A 25,791-nucleotide genomic window follows, 5' to 3' on the forward strand; every position below is an offset into this window, starting at 1 on the left:
CAAAAATCCAAAATGGCCACCAGAATAGCTAAAATAGTATTTCTGAGAGTTGCTTTTACCCATAGATGATTTTTTTTCAACTGATTGTGGCCTATTATGATAAAGAAAGATAACTCAGTCATAACTCAGCCATAAAAATTAACAATCGGTACTTTATTAACAAAATGGCCGCCGGGCAACTTCCGTATTACGGAAACTGCTATAACTTCAGTTCCGAGTGTGATATGATTATAATTTTGGTGTCCAGTCATATGTTTTTGGGGTCAAGGAATCCATATTTGTACTTTTTATTTCAGTGAAATCATTGGTTCATAAAGAAATCTAAGATGGCTGCCAATACTGGCCACCGATGTGGCAGATTCAGTCATGTCTTGTGCTCCATAATATATATTACAATACATTTTGATTCAATTTCTTGGTTTCCAAAGTCTGGTTATCCATTTAGTTGGTTTATCATGACACTAGCTCAATAGATCATCCCCTAAATCATGGATGAACAATAAATCCAAGATGGCTGCCGCTGAACGGCTCCTAGTCAGTTTTGCTTCGTCTACCAAACTACACAGGTTTATAAAATGTATCTGAATTCCCATTCAATATGATCCCCGGCTTTGGTTATGCTTTGGGAAAAATATGTTGTTCAAAAGGCACATAATCCTCAGTTACTAAGATCAAGATCAAGATCACTCTCTTCACTCTGAAAGTCTGAATAAAGTCCACAGGTATCCGAAGAAAGTTGTTCCATGGTGCTCTCCGAATTTTCCCCATCTCCTTGGTACTCTTCATCAACTTCAGATTCTTCTGCTCTTTCTTCTGCCCCACCGATACCTATAAAAAATGTGAATGGATATAGTCGGGATTCAAAACAGTAAATCATATAAAAATAACAAAATTACGATTGCATTTTGGACTTATCTACCTTGCTTTTCTCTTTCTCTACAGTGAACTTCACTGTCTTGTACATGTTTTCTGCTTGTATTCCTGTGTCTCTTCTTCCTTGAAGGCTGGCTTCTCTCTTCTACTGCATCTTCTAAATCTGCATCATACTCCGCGAGACCTGTAAGTGGAAGGTTACACATATTTAATCTGGATGAATGCACTGCCAGTGGGAATACATTGGAGGAACTTTATGACAGGAACGAAAAGCAATGATCAAAGTAATGATATATTTTTAGTATACTTACTTTGAATTTGTCTTTTCTTGCTCTTTTTCTTGGAGAGGCTTGGAGGGAGTTGCGGGCAGGTAAACCATATTGGCCTGATACCATCATCTGTATTTTCCCATCCTCTGTCAGTGATAGAAGGATACTCAATGTTTTGCTTGAGACACTGGTACCACACCCATGCCTGAAGGTCACTCCTCTTGAGGTGTTCATTGGTGCTACTCTCGTCTGGAAGGATGCTGGAACTAGATTTCACCTTTTGAGTGTTGTACGTTCGGATCCTTGTTTCAACAAAGCTTTCTTGTTCACTTCCAGAATACATACAGGTTCTGAAGAAGCATTTAGCACTGGTAGCATCTTGAAAAGATTGATTTGATCTGCCCAGCTGAGAGAGTAGATGGGATTTCTCTTGTTTCAACATCTTCTTCAATGGCTTGATTTTGCCGATGCGAAATGGGAATGATGTCGTGTCACATCCAGTAATGCTATGATATGCTGGGAGAGTTTGACACACTTCATCTCCAAAATGAGTCGTTAGTTTCTTGACACTGACGTACCGATGGTCAATCTTCATGAACCAGTCTTGTGGTGGTTTGCAGACAGAATAGGCATAGCTCAAGAGGATCAGTACATCTGTATCTGAAGCCTTAATCACAACTGGACCTTCGCACTTGCTTGCATGAAGAACAAGCCTGGTGTCAGCCTCATGATGGTTGCAGGATTCAAGTTGTTCAAACTTAGTTTGCGTGATCAACCATGTATTCTGTTCCTCTGTCACGGTGAGTGGAATTCTGAGTTTCGATCTGACTGAATCACTTTTGAAGTAAGTGACCATAAATTTAATCAGCTCAGTCTTGTTTTCAGCATTATGCAGAAATGCGTCCCAATCTTTGCCTCTGGGCATACTCTGCTCGGGGCTTGTGATGTGGGTTCTTCTACCAGAGATCCCTCGGCGTCGTTGGGTTAACTCCTTTGTAGTGGACGTACAGTAGGAATCAAATATGATCCCAAGCTGTTTTGGGTTTGACTGGCTTGGTGGCATGCAGAATTTCAATAGGGCATCAGTGTATTCTCCCCAAGTCTGTTGAGCCGGGATTGACTTTACAGCTGCCATTCCGTCAATCAGCCAGTTGCTTCTATTTGGCGGTTCCTCTGTAGTTGATGAAGATTCCTCAATAAGGTAGTTCCTCAGCGCTGCTTTAGAACCTTGTCGAATGTCTCGTTCTGGTGTGGCAAGGGCAAGTGGAATAGTTGTCAGGGGGTGTGAATGTGCCTCTTCAGGGGTAGTTGCCTTTCCTACCAACACACCAAATGCTTGTCGATCCTCCTTGAGAACGTTCACTGCCTTTGGATTTTTCTTGACCTTCTCCATGCCCGTTTTGATCTTGAGATTCACAATCCTGTCAAAAATGTTCATTCTGCCTTCTCCAGTAGCCTTGAGTCTAAGGTTAACAAAGTCTTGGAATTGTTTCTCTCCTGCTTCGGTTGATGACAACAATCCACTGACAATACCTTGGTTAATTTCCACTCCAGTTTTCATGTGACGCGCAGAACCAATCAGAAAAGGGTCAAAGTACTTATCCAATTGGATGACTAGGTTGCGAACCATGTTGTCATGCTGCCTCCGTGCCCCTATTGTTGTTTCCTTGTGAGTTGAAGAGGTCAGGATATGCAACCTTTCCTTCAATCTTCCTCTGAGCTTTGCCATTAAGTGACTCGTTTTTATGAACGCATCTGTTGTCTGCTTGCTGGTACTGTAACCGCCTTGCATTGGACCACCCCGGACTTTAACCTCTCTGTTGATTGTGGTCTCAGTGATCAAGTCCCCATGGATCGTAGAAAAGGGCTCGCCAGTCATCGACCCTCCGAATCCATTTTGCAACAGATCATCCCAGGCATCTTTGTGATTCACCTTCAGATTTTGGAGATTGACGTGTTGGAATGTCAGGTACCTAGCATAGTTGATGTGCCCGAAAGCAAAGCACTTTGGAAGAAGCGTTCTCTCTGCTGCCAGGTGTGTTTCAATGCTCTTCTCCCTTACAGCTGCTATGAGGCACAACATTGCTGATACGTCCTTAAGCCTTAATTCGGAGAGCACCATGGAACAACTTTCTTCGGATACCTGTGGACTTTATTCAGACTTTCAGAGTGAAGAGAGTGATCTTGATCTTGATCTTAGTAACTGAGGATTATGTGCCTTTTGAACAACATATTTTTCCCAAAGCATAACCAAAGCCGGGGATCATATTGAATGGGAATTCAGATACATTTTATAAACCTGTGTAGTTTGGTAGACGAAGCAAAACTGACTAGGAGCCGTTCAGCGGCAGCCATCTTGGATTTATTGTTCATCCATGATTTAGGGGATGATCTATTGAGCTAGTGTCATGATAAACCAACTAAATGGATAACCAGACTTTGGAAACCAAGAAATTGAATCAAAATGTATTGTAATATATATTATGGAGCACAAGACATGACTGAATCTGCCACATCGGTGGCCAGTATTGGCAGCCATCTTAGATTTCTTTATGAACCAATGATTTCACTGAAATAAAAAGTACAAATATGGATTCCTTGACCCCAAAAACATATGACTGGACACCAAAATTATAATCATATCACACTCGGAACTGAAGTTATAGCAGTTTCCGTAATACGGAAGTTGCCCGGCGGCCATTTTGTTAATAAAGTACCGATTGTTAATTTTTATGGCTGAGTTATGACTGAGTTATCTTTCTTTATCATAATAGGCCACAATCAGTTGAAAAAAAATCATCTATGGGTAAAAGCAACTCTCAGAAATACTATTTTAGCTATTCTGGTGGCCATTTTGGATTTTTGGCCGCCATCTTGGATTTGAGGCAAATTTCAGGGTGGCCCACAAGCTTATTCGACAGAGTATGATCAAAAGTATATAAATCCACTGAGAAAACCTTGACTGGAAAACGGCGCCATTTCTGCCTGGCATGGACCTGTCTATTTAGTTAAAAGGGATGTTTTTCATCTTTGTCAGGTGATGTTAGGAAGAGACGACGACGCAAATTTTCAATGTAAATGTATATCGTGGCGCGCCCCCTACTGGTGTAGAAGGGTATTACAAGACACCGTTTACAGTATTCCCACGTTTTCCAGTGCTGTGAGGTGTTTTGAATTACGGTATAAGCAGTAGGCACGTTCTTGCTTTATGCACGTAACCCGGGTTGTTGCCCTGCGCTCGCGAAGCAAAAATCGAGGTTAAGCATTCAGGTGCGTAGTGCGTACGTGTGCCGTGTGCCGTACGTGTTTAGTTGTGTCTGCATGCACGTGTCTGAATTTTAAAAATTCATTTTCTTGGCAACCATTGGTCCGATCGACATGAAATCTTACCAGAGAAGTGCCTCCGCCTGTAGAATTTTTTATATTCATAATTATGACGTCGTAGGTCACGTGGTACGGCCGCCATCTTGGAAAAACGTTACACCTCTACATCTCACAAACCGCTCAATGGAAAAAATTGAAACATGCCTCATTGTCAAGTACTCACCATGTGGAATAAGACATGTTCATGGTGATGTCATCGGTGCCTTAATTATGACATCATAATTTGACAACTACAATTCTTGATCTGATCAGTATGAATAAAACAAAACTTCCTCTGCAACTGTTAGTCCGATGGACACGAAATTTTCAGAATATGTGTGGTGCCTCCTGTATAATTTTTTAATGAGAATTAGTCAGAGGTCACGTGGTACAGACGCCATCTTGGAAAAAAGCAAAAAAGTTGCACCTCTATATCTCTGAAACCGCTCCATGGAAAAAATTGAAACGTGGCTCATTGTCAAGTACTCCCCTTGGGGAATAAGATATGTTAATGATGATGTCATCGGTGCCTTCGTTATGATGTCATAATTCGACAAGTTCAACACTTTTTCGATCATTGTGAATTTTTTTTTCCTCAGCAACTATTGGTCTGATGGGCACGAAATTTTCACCATAGGAACGCCCCCTTATGTAGAATGTTTTGATGATAATCATGACGTCATAGGTCATGTGGTACAGGCGCCATATTGGAAAAACCGAAAAATGTTGCACCTCTATATCTCCAAAACCGCTGCATGGAAAAAATTGAAACATGGCTCATTGTAAAGAACTCCACATGGGGAATAGGTGTTGTTAACGTTGACGTCATTGGTGCCATAATTATGACCATGATTCGACAGGGACAACGCTTAGTCTGATCAGTTTGAAATGTATTGAGCATGATCTATGCAACAATTATATTAGAAAATATAAATTTATGATGTCATCGCTCACGTGGTCTGGCAGCCATATTGGATCAAAGAAAAATAATGTTCAAAAACAGAAGAGTTGGCTCGCAACAAGTTGATTGCGCAGGGTAAGTATTCTATGAATACCATCTAGTTATTTTTTTTCGGGAGCGATTGAAGGTGCTCTCAGTTTCCTATACACCGTCCACATAAAGGCGTGTCAGAAGAACGTGTTGCATGCTCAGAACAAGACCGCCCGTTCTGGGCGGGGTACTCTGTTAGTGTATTATATAAATAAGTGCTTCTGTTGTAGAAATGTTTGAAATAATACAATTATACAATGCTGTCTACAATTCTGTGTAAAATGCTCATCAATTCTTGGCACAAAAAACAACTTTTCAGCAGATGGGACAGTTACAGGCCCAGAGTACATAGCAGCCACAGCCTTGCACTAAAGTAAAGAAGAGGAGCGTTATAAAAGTTAAAACGTCAGGAAGGCAGGGGTCTTTCACTTATATAGTAGTAAATGCATGGAATAGTCTCTCTGCAAAGGTCGTGGCAACGCAGACATTAGATATCAATCACAACAATGTCACAATAACTTTTCTAGATAATGTACACTTTATAGGGCCATGGCAATATAGTTCGTGGCAGTCATTCAATGGACTAAGGCTCATAATCCCGTTTCGTGTTTTGCAAAATGTAATCTGTTTCAGCAGTGTTGGTGCTTATTTATATTATATCCTTATTATAAATAAACGTAATTACACCTGAAGAAGGAAAACAGGAACAGGAAGCATCAAACGTTCTTTTTTCTTTGTCCACGGTCCACGTGCGCCGGTCGATGTATTGATACAGTCTTTGAGAGATCGCAAGGCTTGGTATGTTATCACTGATGTAGTTTAACAGTATTTGCCATCGCACGTGTGCAGCAAATATCGTATAAACGTCGTTGGCACGAACTTTTCATGACACTGTACTCGTGTACTGCACTCTCCTTTAATGGTTTTCAATTGACTTTACTGTGTGGATGCTTGTTAGCGGTTTGATTAGCTGTGTGGATGCAAGAGATCTTATGGTCCTGAGTTCGAGCCTCTGTAAACAAGTTGAATTAACACCAGGTGGTATTCAGCCTGTCATTGTGTCATTCATACTGCTAGGTAAATATTGATATTCAGCCTGTCAAGTGTCATCCTTCCGAGGTCGGCAAAATGAGTACCAGCTTGCTGGTAACAGGGGGCACCGCATTGGCGGCAGCCACGCCCCTCATCTGTGGCGGCCACGCCCCCAGAAAATGATGCAACCAGCAGCCACAGGCTACATACGAACCACCACCGGAACAGATGTCTGGGGTCATATATTGACGATTGGTTGGACGTCTGCGAGCCTGTACTTCTGTCATTTTGTTGACCATTCTTACATAAAAGTTGTATATACCTTACCGGCGAATAATCCGTTCTTACAAACAAGTGAATTGTCCCAGAATTGGATTTTGATAGGACTTGTAATACCCCCTCCCAGCTGGAGCGGTGCTATCCCATCCCATGCATATTTAAATTCATAAAATTGGGGTCCTCTCCGAGAGCAGGCATTGGTTGTCGTCCAGAGGATTAGCAAACCAATTGTTCATTTTTTGATAAAAGCATCAAAATTGGCACAGACATAGATAATTACATAGTAAACAATTTCAGATATGGAGGCACTTGAAATTGTACCAATGTTGGCCAGAGCGGCCATTTTCCAATATGGCCGCCATGCTGCATTAGCGATATAGATAATGCCTACTAGATGTCTTTGTGTCTAATAGCCACTTTAGAGCTGCCAATTGCTCATGATCTTATGCCAGAATATTAACCAGGTGCTGGCCTGAATATTTATGGGCGCCATTTTTCAAAATGGCCGCCATGTTCACAAAATGGGATCATATCTGAGCATATTGCTTTAAAACAGTTCAGCTTATGTAAAAATTGACGTACTGCTAGGTATATTAGTTTCTTGGACATTCTCCTTCACACCAGCAGAGAGTTGTGCATTGAAGTGCAGCCTTTTTGCACTTGCAGCGGTTACGGCATCCTTTCTTGCAGCCACAGGAGATCAAATCATAGCAGGTCTTGGATGCTTCAGGAAGTGTCGTCCAATTTGGTTGATAAAGGCCATCATCAGTCTTTATCCAACCCCAGCTACATGAAGAAGGAAGTGCAGGCTGTGGAAGCAGTGTCTGGCCCCAGATATGGCCACCCTGTCAGTGCATCCAGATACTTAGTAAAATTGGCTTCTCGTATGGAGTGCACATAGATTAGAATGCAAATTTCCAGTGCCATTGTTGTTGCCCAGTACTGAAGCTGTGGGCAATTCTGTTGTCTGTCATTACACCAGGCATCAAAGTCCACTGGGGTCTCTCCATCTTCTGTATTAGCAACACTGTAGTGGTTATAGGCTCGATGTTGCAGAATGTATAAAGCAGCAGCTGTGATTTGGTGTGCCCTTCTTGTGTGTGTAACATGTGCTGCCTGGAGGAAGGAGTCTGCTGTTCCTGCTGTAGTAATCTCTGCTTGTACCAGTGCTTGTACCCATCCACTTCCACGTAGCCAGTCACCCACAGTCTTCAGAGCTGCCATCTCGATGTGGAGACCACCGAACATCACCACAAATTGATCTTCTCCATATTTCTCAGGCCACTTCCACTGGATCTGTTTGGCGAGAGCATATAGCGGCTGGTCAAATGTCAGCACTGGTGTTTGGCCTGTGTTCAGATGTTCGATAGCATTCTTCACTACATCCATTGAGTGTTTAATCATAGCCACATTGTGGGCACACTCCTGGAAAAGGGGGAGTAAGGCAGTGGGTGTGATGATTCGATCACCAGGGGTTTGATGGCTTGCATGGTATGCAGCCCATTATATGTTCTCAAAGTCCTTCTCTTCGTCATCATCAAGGACATGTCTCGTGTTTTCCAACCACCTGTACTGTTGTTCGGTATGGGTCTTGAAAATACTCCTTCGCAGGGAGGTGACATGGGTAGCCGGAACAGTAGATTCATTGATGCTGGATGTAACAGGCGGTTGGTACATCAGCATAGAAATGTGGTCGATCACCAACCGTCTTCGAGCCAACATTGCCTCCAATTATGACAATACCACGGTCTACTCCAGCATCTGCGCAAGTGGGATGTTGCAGCAATGAGATTCCTGTTCCATGGAATGAGTCTTTGGCTGTGGTTGCACTCAGATTGTGGTCAATATTGTCCACAGTAGCAGTTGTGAATATGTTGCCACGCATGGTGGTTGGACAAACCACTTGCTCCATGCGAAAGCGTTGGCAGACATTGTTCCCCATCTCAGCAGAGAGGCACAGCATGCAGTCATATGAGATGCCGAGGCCGAGATTGAATAGCCTGTCTACCAGTTCTTTCTTACGAGTTTTTGCATGCAGCATTAGCCCAATGTATGTTGGAAGAGGTGTTTCCTGGGAGGTATCGTGTCCGACTGATGGAGTAGTGTTTTTCTGGGTTCGCCTGTGCTTGACACAGTTATATTTCAGAAGCTGGGCAATAGCCAGTGTTGCTGGTGTCGAAGACACCAGGCTTTGGTCCTTGATGCTGGGCCCCTCCAGCACCATGCTTACTAAGGCAAGCAAAAGTTTTGGCAGAGTTCTCCTGGCACCTTTCATCAAATGACCCATTGAAAGGCACTGAGTCTTCGAACATGTGTTGACGTACAATGTGTGCAGCACGTGCAAGGTGAACAGCGTCACTATCAATGTCCCCATCACAGGCTTTGCCTAATGCAGCACCGATATCTTCATTAAATACCAGCACAACATCTCTCCCCTTACTCTGAGCACGCAGGTCTGGGAACTGGGCCAAGAGTCTTTGCTTCAGTCATGTGGTATTTACTCTTTTGTCGTGTGAAACTCCCAACTGTTCCATTCTTGACATGTAGAGATGTGCCAGATCAGCAAGCTTAAAGACTGGTGCAGTTCCTGATTCCAGGCGAGTTTCTTCAATGTACATCACAAGTTCACCAAAGGCGATTCCGTAAATTACACGTTTGCTATCTGTCCCTTGCTGTGCATCTGTCTTGACCTTTCTTGCGCGATTGTATAGGGCCAGCAAACACTTTGTATGGTATTTGGCTTCCAATGCCACCATCTCACCCATACTGAGCCTGGCCAATAGCTCTGTATCCTCAACAACTGCTGCACTTGCCCATACATTGCGGTCAATCTGAAATGTTGAAGCCCCATGAAGGCCATCATTACCAGCCAAATGTCCACAGAAGAAGCATGAAGGCTCGCTTGCAATATTGTTTCTGTGCTAGCAGGCCACGATCTAGTCCGTTTGCATGGAGTATCACCACTTCCACTCGACGTAGCTGCTACACTTGGCATCGTTCTTTTCTCTGCCCTTTGCAGCATTGTACTGTTGTAGCGGAGCATGCATGTGTGATGCCACTTAGCCTCGTTGGCAACCATAGCAGCTTCAATACCAGAAACACCATCTATTCTGTCCAACTGCAATGTTCTTGGTAACTGTCTTAGTTCATTCAATTTGACAAGGTTATCAGCAAGTGACTTGTACCCTCTTCCAATATCTGACCGTTTCGATAGTGCCAGGCATCGAAGCGACTCCATTGTTTGCTCCTGGCATATAACACAAAGTTCCCAATTTGTATGAGCTGGCTGTTGATATGCAGGCGATGTACATGTGTTCACAAGTTTGAACCGTTTTGACATGATTAATTAAGTGTCTTAGTCACTATTATGTGCTATCGGGTCACCTATTACTGCAACCGCCACCTCTGTATCACAATATCCACCATCCACCACCACCACCATACTCTGCAAAGACATGTAACACATTATTAGGTTGATTGTGGTCGCTATTAAATTCATTTGTAATGTGATTGAGTTAGCACTGAAATTTTCAATAAATCGCCACCATTTTCGTAAATTTTCGTAAAATGGTGGCCATTTTGAAAATTGGCGGCCATATATATTTTATGTAACCCTCTGTTTGATATTCTGGTGCAATAGTATTACCAACTTACACCTTTAAAACGACTTTTAGAATCATAAAGTGACATCTAGAGCGGCATATCTATATTGCGAATGCCATATGGCCACCATTTTGGAAAATGGCTGCCCTGCCCGACAGAGGTAAAATTTCAAGTGCCTCCATGTCTGAAATTGTTTAGTATATAATATTCTATGCTTGTGCCAATTTTGGTGCTTTTATCAAAAAATGAACAATTGGTTTGATATGTTGAGCTAATCCGCTGGACGATTGGTGGACGTCAAAGATCCCATGATGTCCTTCGCGAAGCTTAGGCGAGCTATCACCAGCACCCTGAACGAATCACAATTTCCTGCTCTAACCTTATTCGAGCGTCAGGACTGGCCAGCTGGTTCGTGAAAGACTCAGGCCAAACTTCCCCCGGCCAACCCCAAAATAAAGGATTAAAAATTGTGTTACCGCTTAAAACCTTCCCAAGTACAACCACTATTCTTCAACTCATTCCGTACATTGGTCCAGGAGTGCATAGGAGTCAAACAATCACGCATCTCCTGACTTGTAGTGCATGTGATGACACAGTACAGGACGAGAGGACCAGTATGAACGGTGATTTAACGCCTCGTCACGTCCAAGTTTGCTGTAATTTGAACGCCAAGGTTGTCTCTGACCCTGAACAGGCCTGCACAACTTTTATCCCAATCGATCTTCGGGATCCAGAAGTTTGGGATCAAGGTACTTTTGAGGCATTGGCTGACCCTTCTACCTTTGAAGCTGTGTAGTTTTGCTCTTTTGCCCCCTACGTACATCAATGTATACAGTGTATCCTTGGAATACGTCTTGAACAATCCAAAATTATCACTTTAATGGAAATACAGTACAACACTAAGTAAAAAAAGGCCTTTTGTTTTGCAATACGCTCAATTCTTCATCGATATGTGGGACAACCATTTTGCTTTTGCCTTGACTTGAGGCACGTGACCTTTCATTCCCTTTACCTTTGCTCTCATGTTATGACTTCAGTTGAAGTCGAGTGTGCTCACCACCATGCACAGTGCACACTGGACGTACTCCGCAAAGTCAAGTCCGTTTCATGTCCTTCGGCTTTTCACAGCCTTCCCGTATGAAGTTAAATAAAGTATTTAATGCTTTTACTGCCAATCTACTAACAACTACTTTCTATCTCATTAAAGTAAATTTGCTAAAAGTCTAGCAAATAGCACCCCTTTAAGGTGATGCAATTTGCGTTGACTTCCTCTTTAACCACTCAACTACTGACTACTGGGTACGACCTGGAATTCTGCATTTTCTACACTATCGGTTTCTTTTCCACCATAGCTACCCAGATTGATATTTTTTCTTATGAACAAGGAGTCTTATGAAGATTTGCTTTGCTTTCGATATTTATTATTGTTGTTGCTCTTCTTCTTCTTTCATTGCAAGCCTGGGCCCTGTCCTCCAACCGAAGAGTTTTCAGCCAATCCAATGTGTATCACACTCACTGTACTGTCCACATTTCCTGTCTCAGCTGTGTTTTCCACTGTCGAAGCATTCTGGGTCCACTCATGTTAGATTTTTGTAACGATGATCTTTCGGGCCTTTCACAAAGATCATGTTTCGTTTTCTCAAAAGATTATCCAGCACCAATGGATGCCACTCTGTGACAAGCAGGCTGGAGATTCATTTTTGTAGAAGACTCGATTTTGTTGACCCTTCAAATTAAGCCTTTCAATATAACTTCAAACTTTTTGCATTTGTGAAACTTTTACTGCAAGTTGCATACATTTCAGGCAAGAGGATGATGTGCAGCCTTGGAGGTGGCTGCACGTCATTGTTTAATGTGAAATTTCAAATCTGTGAGCTATTATTATCTTCGCTTGTATAGCGAGATGCGTTTTATCTGACAAAGTTATATTACAAAAAATATATATATATATAAAATCTTCACCGAATCAACAACGCTGCGTTGGCAACCATCCATTTCTTCAACAATTGTATCAACCAACCATCCATCAACATGTCCATTTCGGCGATTGACACGGTTTACGGGATTCGTTTTCTCACACACCGACGACATATATATATATATACATATATATATACATATATATATACATACACACACATACATGTATATACCACCGTATATCTATCACCGGCACCGATCTTGTATAGCGAGATGCGTTTTACCTGACATAGAGAAATAATTAAAAAACTAACACCAGAACGAGAATCCCAGCCTCGCTTAAATAAATGCATATATACACTTCGTTATAAAATCGAAAGATGTGGTACATTTTGTCAGATTTCACTCCAGATTTGGACATTATTTAGTCTAAAACATCCAATCCTCATATCCGAATCCATATTTTGATGACATGCTTCAATTATGTAATGATAATCGATCGTGTTTCCAAAGCAAGGCACGTTTGAGTAGGCCGAAACAAAATTGCGGCTTAAGAATCCAGTGAGGTGCAGTGGGCTGACCAAGATGGAGGGCCGCCATATTGGTACACCACCACATCGGGTTTTTTTCTTATGAGCACCTGTTAATCATCTTCAAAAAGGATGTTATAACACACCCAAACACCCAGTTTTCATCCTTGCAATGTGTTGGAGGTCTAGGTTTATGCATGCAAAGTTTAGGACCACTAGGTTTCATGGTTTTGGAGTTGTGGAGGAGATGGATGGACGGACACTGCCTTATACTGCCATATATATATATAATGTTTTTTGTTTTTGTTTTTTCCCCCCCAACAGATCAAATATAATCTTGCAACTGTGTAATTTATTGCAAATACTTTTCAAAGATGTTTCAAGTATGTGTTCGTAATTGTAGTAACAGTTTATTAAAGTAAAATTTTTTGTTTCAGAACGTCTGATCAACATGTCCTTTCGTGGAAATTTTGGCCGAGGTAGGGGTGGTAACAGTCGAGGGGGCTTCAACCGAGGTGGAGGATTTGGTGGAAGAGGTGGTGGAGGTTTCCGTGGAGGTCGAGGTCGCGGATTTGGCGGCGGTGGTGGTGGTGGTGGTTGGTATGACCAAGGACCACCAGAAGAGGTAGTTGGTGAGTGCGCTTTCTTCTCTTTCTACTTGACTTTTGTTGAAATATCACAAGTGCTCAGTTTATTAATGATAATGGCATTGCATATTTATGATTGTACTGTAATAATAATGAGGGGGTGGGGGTGTGGTGAGCAGAAGTTGGGCACGCGATGCATCCATGTGAAGATGACTTGGTTTGCAAGTGCACGGCGCTTGAAGGAAAAGTCCCGTACTTCAATGCACACATTTACCTGGAAAACAAGGAGACCATTGGCAAAGTGGATGAAATCTTTGGGCAGCTGCGCGAATTTGTATCTTTTCTCTCGGGGTGTGTGTGCGTGCCCGTGCATTTTCTTTCTTGAACCTGTATTGGTTATAGGGCTTTATGGTTACCATGTAGGATTGCCAGATAGGACATGGGGCCCATATGAAGATCATGTGATTGCAAGATTGTGCATAGGGCCACTACGAGAATCATGGGAATCCAGATAGGACATAGGGCCCCTTTGAGCGTAATGGGAATCCAAATAGGACATAGGGCCCCTATGAGGATCATGTGATTGCAGGATTGTGCATCGGGCCACTACGAGAATCATGGGAATTCAGATGGAACATATAGGGCCCCTTTGAGAATCATGGGAATTCAGAAAGGACATAGGGCCTCCATGAGAATAATGGGATTTCACATAGGACATAGGGCCCTTATGAGAACCATTAATTCTGCCAACACAAATTTGAGAACTAACCAAATTTCATGTCTGTACATGAAATATCAAAACTATGTCTGCTTTTTTTTTAACCCTCACTTCAGTATTTCTCTGTAAAGCTTGCAGACAACATGAAAGCATCTTCATTCAAGAAACTTGAGAAGGTCAGCCTGCAATGAAGGCGAGACGGTCGCTGCTATAATGCCAGTGCCCATTTCATTTTTGGGTTAAGATAATGCTCACATGAATGGTAATGTTTTGAATTATTTCACTAATAACTTCATGCATGAAAATGGATTTAAATGTTTGATAATATTTAGATCAAAGGTCAGAGCTGTTTAAAAAAAAAAAACGTTTTACCTACCTACTGAGGATAACTATGTTGTGTCCTGGATACAGCATGGTCTTCCTCTGCTTATTTTGTTTTCCCATTTCCTTTTACTAATGGTAATTAAGCCTAAAAAAATGTGGTTGCTGCAACATAGTTGGTGTTGCATAGTCCCAGCAAGCCTGGTGTTGGCTTAGCGGTTAGGGTGCCGGCTTGGGATCCTAGGATCCTGGGTTCGAATCCCGGTCGATCGCTGAATTAACGCCAGGGGGGTTGACTCGGCCTGTCATCCTTCCGAGGTCGGCAAATTGAGTACCAGCTTGCTGGGATGAATGATCCCGGTGTGTACCCCGATTTAGAATAGGTACACCGTATCCCTGCGCATCGAAGAGCGTGACCAAGGGTTGGCGTCAGGAAGGGCATCCGGCCATAAAAACGTTGTCTCAAACAGGGAACCATGATTGTCATGGGGCCCGCAAGGCTAACCCCTGCTCCAGCGGGGAAAATGGCCTTAAAACGATCATTCATTCATTCATTCATTCATTCATTCAACATAGTACAAACTAGATCTGCACTCGATAAAGCACTTACCTCCACCAGGAGGATATGATGTAGCATGATATCTCAAAAACTTGTGCACAGATTCGGACAAAACTTGGACAGGTCGGTTGTGTGACAAGGACGATATTTATATATTTTGTGAAGCTCTGGATCCGGATAGTATAATTTTTTGTGATTCTTCACCATAAAGAGATGGGGCCAATAGCGATATACCCGAAAAAGGTTTGGATGGATTCGGGAGAAACATGGTGGACCGGTTGTGCGTGTAACAAGGATGAATCGGTGCCGTTTTGGTGAAGATATGAAAAAAAAAACCCAATTCTAAGTGATTCTTTACAATTGAGAGATGAGGGCCAAAATGATATAAAGCATATTTCAAAAAGTTGTGGATGAGTTGTGACAAAACTAGGTGGAAGAGTTGGTTAGGCAACAAGAACAAGCCATTTCGATTTTGGTTCAGGTCCAGATTCAGATCCGACCCATCAGTGGGATACAAAATATAAACTGTTCAGCCTGCTGGAGGTATGCGCGATGTTTGCGATAGCGGATAGATGCTGTGGGTTCAGCATTGGTCTGTACTGCCATCGTACAACGCACAACGCTTAGTGAGCACGCCAATGAATGGAAGAGATTCGTCGAATGCGACGACTCACACCATTATACGCTCTATCAAGTGCCGTTGTCGTTGATAATGAATTATTGATGAGATATCTGATAATGCAACCCTTGTTTTTGCTGATAATTGAGATTCAGTAATGAATAATCAACCGATAATAGCTTTACATCATTTACCTATCGCTGCTCAATATTATATGATTTTGCATTGTTTTTAATAATTATATACATATATATATATATTATATATATATAATATATATATTAACCCACTTTTTTGGTGCAGTTTTTTATCGACCCAGCAAGGTTGCTGCCTCTTCAAAGGTTTTTGCCACAACCAGGAGGAGAAAATGGACGTGGCCGTGGAGGTCGAGGAGGTCGAGGAGGTCGAGGTGTGTTTTGTCACTTTTGTAACACCCAAGCTCGTCACTAAGTTTTGCAGCTTTTCCTTGTCATAACTAGCTAAGTATTTTACTCTTTCTGCAAGTATGGAATCCACACAATATTGATGGATGATAAAAAATATGAATGATACAGGCAAACTGATACAGCTAAACCTTGAAAAGAAAAACATGGTATAGGATGGAGCTGCTTTCAACAACTGATGTGCCTTTAACAGGAATAATGGATACTCTAACAACTGATTTGACTCTGTTTACATTGACTTCAATACAGATTTGACACGGGCATATTTGTTGTGGAAATGTGTTGATGTGAACAATTATGTAGGCTATTTAGCAATTCTGTTGTTTCTAGGTGGCTTTCGTGGTAGGGGTGGAGGGGGACGTGGTGGAGGCAGAGGATTTGGTGGTGGTCGTGGCAGAGGATTCAGTAGAGGTGGCGGCAGAGGATTCGGTGGCGGTGGCGGTGGCGGCAGGGGATTCAGTGGTGGTGGTGGCAGAGGATTTCGTGGTGGTGGTGGTGGTGGTGGTGGTTGGTGATTATGAGGTATGTTTGGGAAGGTGAGGGGAGGGGGGGGGGGGGGGGGAGGTTGATTGGTGAGCAGATGCAGATGTGCATATACTCCTTACAAATGGAATACTCGTGGAAGAGTTGCATAAAGAACTAGAACGGCACTCAGTAGAGCCACTTTGGTAGGTAGAGTGCATATCTTTGCCAGGCTGAACAGTTTACGTTTTGTATCCCACTGATAGGCCACATCTGCAGCCAGACCTTAACCGAAATCTAATCTGCTTGTTCTTGTCAACGACCCAACTCATTTACCAATTTTTGTCATAACCCATCTCCAACTTTTTGCGATATCTTGCTATATATATATATTGTTACGGTTCTCCGCCGCCCTTCTTACCCTTACCAAGGGGGGATTTTAAGCCCCTTGTTCTTTCTGGGCTTGGCAGAACCGAGAGACTTGAAATGCCTCTTCCGGGCAAACGCAAGGTAGGGTTTCGGGACCAAGTCTCGCACGTACCTAAATCCCTGCGCCGCCACGGAAGCGGGGAAGCAAGCCTCGCACGAGCCACGTGTGATTTGGGTACACCGAGCGGATTGAGTACCACGTGGTCCGTGCAGTCACCGTTAATTATTGGACCCCGATTCGAGCGGTTCTATTCGTACCACGCTTCGTCAATGATGGAAAACACAAGAACGATCGAATGGAAGGAAGAACACAGGTTTAATTATTATTTCCACAAGTATGTACAATGATCGGTAGAAGCAGAGACACAGAGCAGAACTTAAACAGTCTTATTCTTAACACCCAGACTCGGGCCCATCACACTCACACAGGGAATTGCAGGCAGGATGCTGTTCAGGCCAAAACGCGCCGACTTGGTCGCCCAGGAACGGCTCCGTCTGGCTCTCCACGGTCCCAGCACGTCCCGCGAAGAAGGTCAGCAAGCGGTGGAAGGATCCTCGTCGCGCGTCTCCCGAACAAAATGCAGCCGATGAGGTAGGAAGGAAAAGTACGCGTCTCTCAGCGCGGCTGGCGGTTACACAGTGCGTTATCACTCGCGTAACTCAATTGCACTATACGCGGCTCGGCTTCAAGCTCAACCGAGCATTACTTTCATACGAGCGCTTATCCTGGTTCATGCGCGTCTTTCGCCGATCTCGTATCTTTCAAAGTCCTCTGCCGCTGACCGCGCTCCTTCACTCCTCACTCAATGCCAACTCAGTCCTCGTACCTCAATTGCTGCTCGAACTCCCCGCACTCTTTTTGGTGGCTTTGCTCAACGGCTTATATCTACACGCCCTGAACCTTCTCGAATCTTCCAACCACGCCCTGTGAGCCCTGATTGGCGGCTCGCGCTTTCCGTCAGCTTCTCTGCCGCCCTCATTCGGTCCCGCCTCGACCCTCCTAGGCCTGCCTCGTGTTAATTCGCGCCAAAAGAACCGAAGGCAGCACAAAGAGGCATGAGGCAATGGAGGCAGGATAAGGCAATGGAAGTAGGAGAAGGACCTATTCTCCTTACTCTACTCAACGCAGAACTAACATAGGAAAAGGATATTCTCACAAATACTAATAGATAACTGCACTATCGCAAGGCTACGTGTTGTTTGTGTGACTAACGATGAGGGGGAAATTTAACCTTTATTATACAAAACTCAAAACCGCAACAATATTTTGGCCTGATCAATCAATGATGAACAATAAGAAAAAGACATTAAATGTCATAGCCCCCGCTGTGGTTTTAGTAATTTTGCTGTACGGAGTTAAAGGCTGTCGGTTGGCCATCTTTGGTCGGATGGCAAAACAAAATCTTCTGCATATGTATACTCGTGTATTGTCTTTGTGCCAAGTTTGAACAAAATCGGTCCATGCAAGTCTGAGAAATGGATGGGGACACGTTTAAGTACTAAATGGCTGCCAGTTGGCCATCTTGGATCTGATCTCGAAACAAAAAAGATGTGCATATGTAACCCATCATTAATTATTATCTGTGTGCCAAATTTGAACAAGATCGGTAAATGCATGTCCGAGAAATGGTTGAGGACGTGGTCAATATCGGGCTTTTTGCAACTTAAATGGCCACCAGTCTACCAGTCGGCCATCTTTGATCAATCACAAAATAAAGTGAGTTGCACGTGTATAGCATCATGTACTCTGCTTGCACCAAGTTTGGACAAAATCGGACCATGCATGTCCAAAAAATTGTTGGAGACACGTTTAAGTAACAAATGGGCCACCAGTCGGCTATCTTGGATCTGTTCTCGAAAAGAAAATGTGCATATGTGAGCCTCAAATCATTATCTGTGTGCCAAGTTTGAACAACATCGGTAAATGCATTTCCGAGAAATGTTTGAGGATGTGTTCAACATCGGGGTTTTTTTACAACTAGAATGGTCGCCAGTCGGCCATCTTTGATCGCATCGCGAAACAAAATGATGTGAATATGTATACAGTCATGTATTGTCTTTGTACCAAGTATGAACAAAATCGGTCCATACATCTCCGAGATATGGTTGTGGACGCACGGACGGACGGACGAGGCCAAATACATAAGCCCCCGTTTTGGACTAAGTCCAACAGGGGCTAATAATCACTAAAAAATATTGTATCCTGATCTGGATCTGAACAGTTTACATTTTGTATCCCACTGATAGGCCAGATCTGGATCTGGATCTGAACCAAAATCTAATCGATTTGTCTGTGGCATACACCCAAACTGTCCACCAAGTTTTGTCTGAAGCTGACTATAACTTTTTGGGATATCCTGCTCACAGACAGGCAAATGGGGGTGAAAATATAATGTCCATCCACCTTTGTTGGCGGAGGTAATAAAATAGGGCTGGCAGGATCGTCTAGAGATAAGCGCACTCATCTCTGAGCTATCTAACATTGGTTTGAATCTCAACCTAGCAATAAACTGTTTCGTTAATGCTCCCACGGTGTCCTTCGTGGGGAGTGGGTAAGCTACCACAGCCACTGGCCAATTAAAAAAAAAAAGGCCTAACTTGCCCGGGCAGTTGCATCATTGTTGGAAGCATGGCGGTGCCACTGATGCAGTGCCCCCCTGTAGATTAGAACAGGAATTTGTAATTTTGCCAGGGTGCAGACGATAGCTCGCCTACTCTTCGTGCAGGATACCGTGGGATCTTTAATGCCCACCTGTTAATGCCGGCAATTGGGATGCCCATTTTGACATGAATCCAAGGGACGGCACACACATTGAGTCACGCTGCCTGTGAAACACCGGGATGAAAGTTTATACCTGGGTCGAGATTCAAACCCAGGCTAGACAGCATAGAGCTGAGTATGTGTACCATCCTACCAGCCTAAATCAACATTGAAAAGCTTGTATCGTACTACAGGCCTATATAGCTATACTTCACCTTCTCCCAGAAAGTATTACATGATGGAGAGGGGGAAATGGCTGAATGAAAATCAAAATACATTCGACGTATTTTTTGTGCATTTGTTTTGGTACGTAAATGATCGATATCAGTAGTGCTTTAGGATTTGAACGAATGTAATACCTTTTGTTTTTGTGCTGCAGGTGCTGCAGGTGCTGAAGATAACTGCAATATCAACAATTGTATATATAAATTTTTCAGTTGGCTTCTGTATTTTTTTGAATTGATCCATTTCTTGCAAATTGACCTAAGCTGTACCTTGGTTCAATTAAACGTGATGCGCTCTTGAATTGAACTTCTACAACAAAGGATGTACCAGCATGGCTGTTTTATAATGATTTATTTTGAATAAGATGCAATGATGCCTGTTTTTGAGGTAAGGGAGGGGGGTGGTAGAGCAACGGCCTGAAATGCAATTTGCTGGTAACACGCAGGGCGTATCGTTGAAATTCGGAGTGAATTTTCTTGTATTTGGCACGTGATTGCCACTCCCAAAGATATGGTATCATTGAATAACTTTTTCATGTCTCATTACTCTGCACGATGTCCGCCCTCTTTGCACATTGTCCAACGGTTAACCGAGTCTTTGATCCCAGCACAGAAGGCCCTTCCGAGCATCCCATAAAGCAGCGGACGTGGTTGTGTTGATGTCTTCAGTGGATGCAAAACATCGTCCCCTAAACTTATTGGGTTTTTAATTATTCTTTCTTCGTTGATTTTTAAAGTGCAGTTTGCTTATTCCGCATCAGCATTCGTTACCCTGCGCTCGCGAAGCGAAAAGCGGCGTTAAGCAATCGGTTGCGTACGTGTGCCTTGTGCCGTGTCTGCATTAAAAAAAATCATTTTCTCGGCCACCGTTGGTCCGATTGACATGAAATTTTACCGTAGTAGCTCCTCTGCCTGTCGATTTTCTTGCTGATAATTATGACGTCATAGATCACGTAGTACGGACGCCATCTTAGAAAAACGTTACACCTCTATATCTCCCAAACCGCTTCATGGAAAAATATTGAAACATGGCTCATTGTGAAGTACACCCCATGGGGAATAAGATATGTTAATGATGATGTCATAGGTGCCTCCATTAAAATGTCATAATTCGACAAGTACAACGCTTCATCTGATCAGTATGAAAAAAAAAAATTCCTCTGCAACAGTTAGTCTGATGAACACTAAATTTTTAGAATATGAGCGGCTCCTCCTGTAGAATTGTTCTAATGAAAATTATGACGTCATTGGTCACGTGGTACAGGCGCCATCTTGGAAAAATCGAAAAAAGTTGCACCTCTATATCTCCGAAACCGCTTCATGGAAAAAAATTGAAATATGGCTCATTGTCAAGTACTCCCCATGGGGAATAGGATATGTTAATGATGATGTCATCTGTGCCTTTTATGTCCGTTTATGTGAGCAAAACCCTTCAAAAACAATCAAGACATCAAAAGAAAGAAAAACCCTTCAAAAACAGAAGAGTAGGGTTTTAGCAAGTTGACTGCGCAGGGTAAGTATTCTATGAATACCATCTAGTTTGACATAGGTTTGGAAGGCTTTATTGAAGATTTAAGTCTTTGATATTTCATCTTTGAAGATGAAGTCAAGTCTTTGATATTTGTTGACATTGTTTTAACTCTTAAAACAAATATATTGTTACGGATCCGGGGGACGGCACTCCCGTTAGCAAGGGGGGTTAATCCCCTTGTCCTGTTAAGCTGGCCGTCCGACCGGTCCTAGGGGTATGACGTCACGCCCGGTCAGCGCTGAATAGGGTAGTAGGCCAATCCTTCCTATGACCTAAGTACCAGCGCCTTCCGGTACGCGAGGAAATACTCCTGCCCGAGCCGCAGCGTAATAGATGGATTGCGCCGAGCGAAGCAAGCTGCGACGCGGGCCGTTAACAGAAGACTAAACCCGATTGTAAGCGGTTCGGCCGAAATCGCGCCACAGGTACTCAATGGGGAAATCACTAAAGCGCTCGGACGAGAAAGAAACCAAAGAATAAGAAGGAACAGGGATTTATTAATTATTGTCCCCCGTCGCTCAGCGGAGCGAAAGGGGGACTATGGCTTTCCCCTCCGTCCGTGCGGGCGTGCGTGTGTGCGGGCGGGCGTGCGTGCGGGCGTGCGTGTGTGCGTGCGTAAGCGAAGGACCGCATTCGAATTTGGTGTGTGGGTGCAACCCACGTCAAAATCCAAGATGGCCACCGCCATGTATGTCTGATGCCATGTATGTCTGAACCTTGTAACCTGCATATCTTGAAAAATAAGCGAAGTACCAACTTCTAATTTGGTGTGTGGGTGTATCTCGCCATAAGGAAGAACGCCATTGAAAATTGGGTCGCCACGTCAAAATCCAAGATGGCCGCCGCCATGTATGTCTGAACCTTGTGAGATGAATATCTTGAAAAATAAGCGAAGTACCAACTTCTAATTTGGTGTGTGGGTGTACCTCGGCATAAGGACGAACGCTATTGAAAATTGGGTCGCCACGTCAAAGTCCAAGATGGCCGCCACCATATATATGTCTGAAACTTGTGAGCGAAATATCTCGAAAATTAAGCGAAGTACCGACGTCTAATCTGGTGTGTGGGTGGATCTAGGCACAAGGAAGAACGCTGTTTAAAATCAGGCCGCCACGTCAAAAGCCAAGATGGCCGCCGCCATTTATGTCTGAAACTTGAGATGAATATCTTGAAAAATAAGCAAAGTACCAACTTCTAATTTGGTGTGTGGGTGTATCTCGGCATTAGGAAGAACACTATTGAAAATTGGGTCGCCACGTCAAAATCCAAGATGGCCGCCACCATATATATGTCTGAACCTTGTGAGCGAAATATCTTGAAAAATAAGCGAAGTACCAACTTCTAATCTGGTGTGTGGGTGTATCTCGGCACAAGCGAGAACGCTGTTTAAAATTGGGTCGCCACGTCAAAATCCAAGATGGCCGCCGCCATGTATGTCTGATGCCATGTATGTCTGAACCTTGTAACCTGCATATCGTGAAAAATAAGCGAAGTACCAACTTCTAATCTGGTGTGTGGGTGTATTTAGGCATAAGGAAGAAAGCTATTGAAAATTGGGTCGCCACGTCAAAATCCAAGATGGCCACCGCGATGTATGTCCGAACCTTGTGAGATGAATATCTTGAAAAATAAGCGAAGTACCAACTTCTAATTTGGTGTGTGGGTGTATCTCGCCATAAGGAAGAACGCTGTTGAAAATTGGGTCGCCACGTCAAAATCCAAAATGGCCGCCACCATATATATGTCTGAACCTTGTGAGCGAAATATCTTGAAAAATAAGCGAAGTACCAACTTCTAATCTGGTGTGTGGGTGTATCTAGGCATAAGGAAGAACGCTATTGAAAATTGGGTCGCCATGTCAAAATCCAAGATGGCCGCCGCCATGTATGTCTGAATCTTGTGAGAAGAATATCTTGAAAGATAAGCGAAGTACCAACTTCTAATTTGGTGTGTGGGTGTATCTCGGCATAAGGAAGACCGCTATTGTAAAGTGGGTCGCCACGTCAAAATCCAGGACGGCCGCCACCATATATATGTCTGAACCTTGTGCGCGAAATATCTTGAAAAATAAGCGAAGTACCTTCTGGTGTGTGGGTGTATCTAGGCATAAGGAAGAACGCTATTGAAAATTGGGTCGCCACGTCAAAATCCAAGATGGCCGCCTCCATGTATGTCTGACCCTTGTGAGCGAAATATCATATCATAGCATGTTTTCTGCGTGTTCCACTTTGTCAGCTCACATCACTTCCCCGATGGGGGACCTAGGCGTAACGCTTGTTTACACAAAAACCAAAACCAAAGAAGAAGGGAACGAAAGCAGTTTACAGAAGAAGAAGAAGAAGACACAGCGCAAATCCTTAAACAGGCTTACTTATACCCACAGGACAATACAGACAGACTCACACGAATAGGGAATTGCAGGCAGGAATGGCTGGAGGGATGAGAAGGGCAGGCGGTCCATGGAACCAGTGGCAGGGAGGTCTGGTGATCGCGGCACGACGTCGGTGCCCCGCGTGCACGCCCTCGCCCTTGGTTCAGTGGCGAAAACCCGGTCGTCAGTGCTGGTTGGTATCGCCCACGAGCGTGCCGACTTGCACTTGCCGCTGGATGTTCCCGCCAAGAAAACGAATGGACGATCCTCTCTCAACTTCTCCGGTTGTGCTCCCTCACTCATCTGCCTCTTACCGACTCTCTTGAACCTCCTCACTTGTCTCTGGTGGGGGCCTCGCACCAAGGGTTTTATTACCACGCCCTTGGAACCCTCTCGAACTCACCAGACGTTTCTTGCCACGCCCTATCAAGCTGTGCCCACCGAGCCCTGGTTGGTTGTTAAGGGCTCTCCGACTCCACCTTTGATGACGAGGTGGTGCCACGCCCGTGCTGTGGCGGCTCCTCCCCCCTTCTTGGCCTCGTGCGTAATGGAGTTTGGCGCCAGGCAGCGAATGCTACTGGGCGAGCAGAGGCGGTGTGATGCCTACGAAAACAGCCCAACTGTTCCTGGCACTTTGAGGAGACGATTGGGGATATTGAAAGGGGGCCTATCTTAGTTGATTGATGCAACGTAGAGTCAACTTTTGGAAACACAGCCTTACCTGGAACACAGAATAATGATATAACTATAGAGAGATCCTAAAGTGTCCTACGTGTTGTACATGGACTAACTAAGGTGCAATCTTTAATTAACAGCCAATTAAGGGGACATGTACACAGGGGTCATTTATAAGGGAATTTACTACTAAATTTACATGTGAAGGTTCTAAAAACCGTAGCAATATCTTTTTAATGCAGAAGTCTAAGCTTATTTAGGACCGAAGTGACAAAGTGCAACGTATTTATAGACTAACAGAGGGTAAAAGAGGATCGAGCAGCCAAAATGCATGCATATACCACATGCATGTACAGGAATGGTCAATAAATGTTTTAAGAACATGTGACAAGACAGGATGGATGATATAGGTTTCATGGAAGAGAGCATCAGGGAGATGAATCGATGAAGGTGAGCATCCAGCCGAGACTTATGTGGGGAAACCAGGTGGGGTTTCAGGAATAATTCATGCAACCCAGAGAGGGAGGAGGGTTCTTCTTCGTTTGCTAATTATGCTTACTGTGGGGGAATGGAGGGAAAAGAGGGCAGGTGGAGTAGGGCCTGCAGTAAGGTGATAGAAGATGGAGTCCACTAATCTGCCTACGGTGGGTGAGAAGCAGACCCTGGGATTTTAAAAATTATTGGACTTGACTGTCTCCAAAGGAGAAAGATCAGAAGCAGCTGCACCAGCCTGGAGTGAGGAGCCAAACTTCAAATGGTATTTTGGATGGAGGCCTTGTACATTGTGATGAGCTCTGCCTGGCTCGGAATGAACTTGGCTGTGCGGTGAATAACAAAGTGTTGGCCAAACATTTCACGAGTTCGGAAATATGGTTCACCCAAGACAGAATGTGGCAGATAGGCCGAAGAGCTCCAGTGATTGCACCCCTTCTCTGTTCCCCAGAAAAGTAAACTGGAGCATCTGAGAGTGAGAACTTGGAACTTTACTGTATCCAAATGCATGTTCCAGGTCGCTGACCAAAAATCTTTTCCTTTTTTTCTTCTTGATCTGCAGAGAGGGATGTTATGGTAGCTTGCTTCTCTGAAGCATGCTGTATTCAGCACGTTGGAATGATCAACAAAATGGTACAAAGGATTTTGCAAGAAGGCAAAGAGCTCATGAGTGCAGACCAACAATATGGCTGGTCATAAAACGCTAGTTAGCGGCAACACCAGCCTCAACAGGAATGTC

The 25,791-nt window shown here is 43.7% G+C and overlaps 1 protein-coding gene across 1 annotated transcript; it reads left to right on the top strand.

Annotated features, from left to right (window-relative positions):
• Positions 1-6,179: 6,179 nt before the first annotated feature.
• On the top strand, positions 6,180-20,285 carry GAR1 (GAR1 ribonucleoprotein). The gene is made up of 7 exons (XM_078776640.1): positions 6,180-6,294; positions 13,298-13,492; positions 13,627-13,781; positions 14,282-14,341; positions 15,968-16,073; positions 16,438-16,629; positions 20,139-20,285. Exons 2-6 carry the CDS (start codon positions 13,312-13,314, stop codon positions 16,620-16,622), a joined length of 687 nt encoding a protein of 228 aa, XP_078632766.1. The 5' UTR covers positions 6,180-6,294; positions 13,298-13,311; the 3' UTR covers positions 16,623-16,629; positions 20,139-20,285.
• Positions 20,286-25,791: the final 5,506 nt, after the last annotated feature.

This window comes from Myxine glutinosa, chromosome 4, assembly GCF_964187855.1.
Source record: "Myxine glutinosa chromosome 4, kmMyxGlut1.1, whole genome shotgun sequence".
In the NCBI taxonomy this organism is placed as follows: Eukaryota; Metazoa; Chordata; class Myxini; order Myxiniformes; family Myxinidae; genus Myxine; species Myxine glutinosa.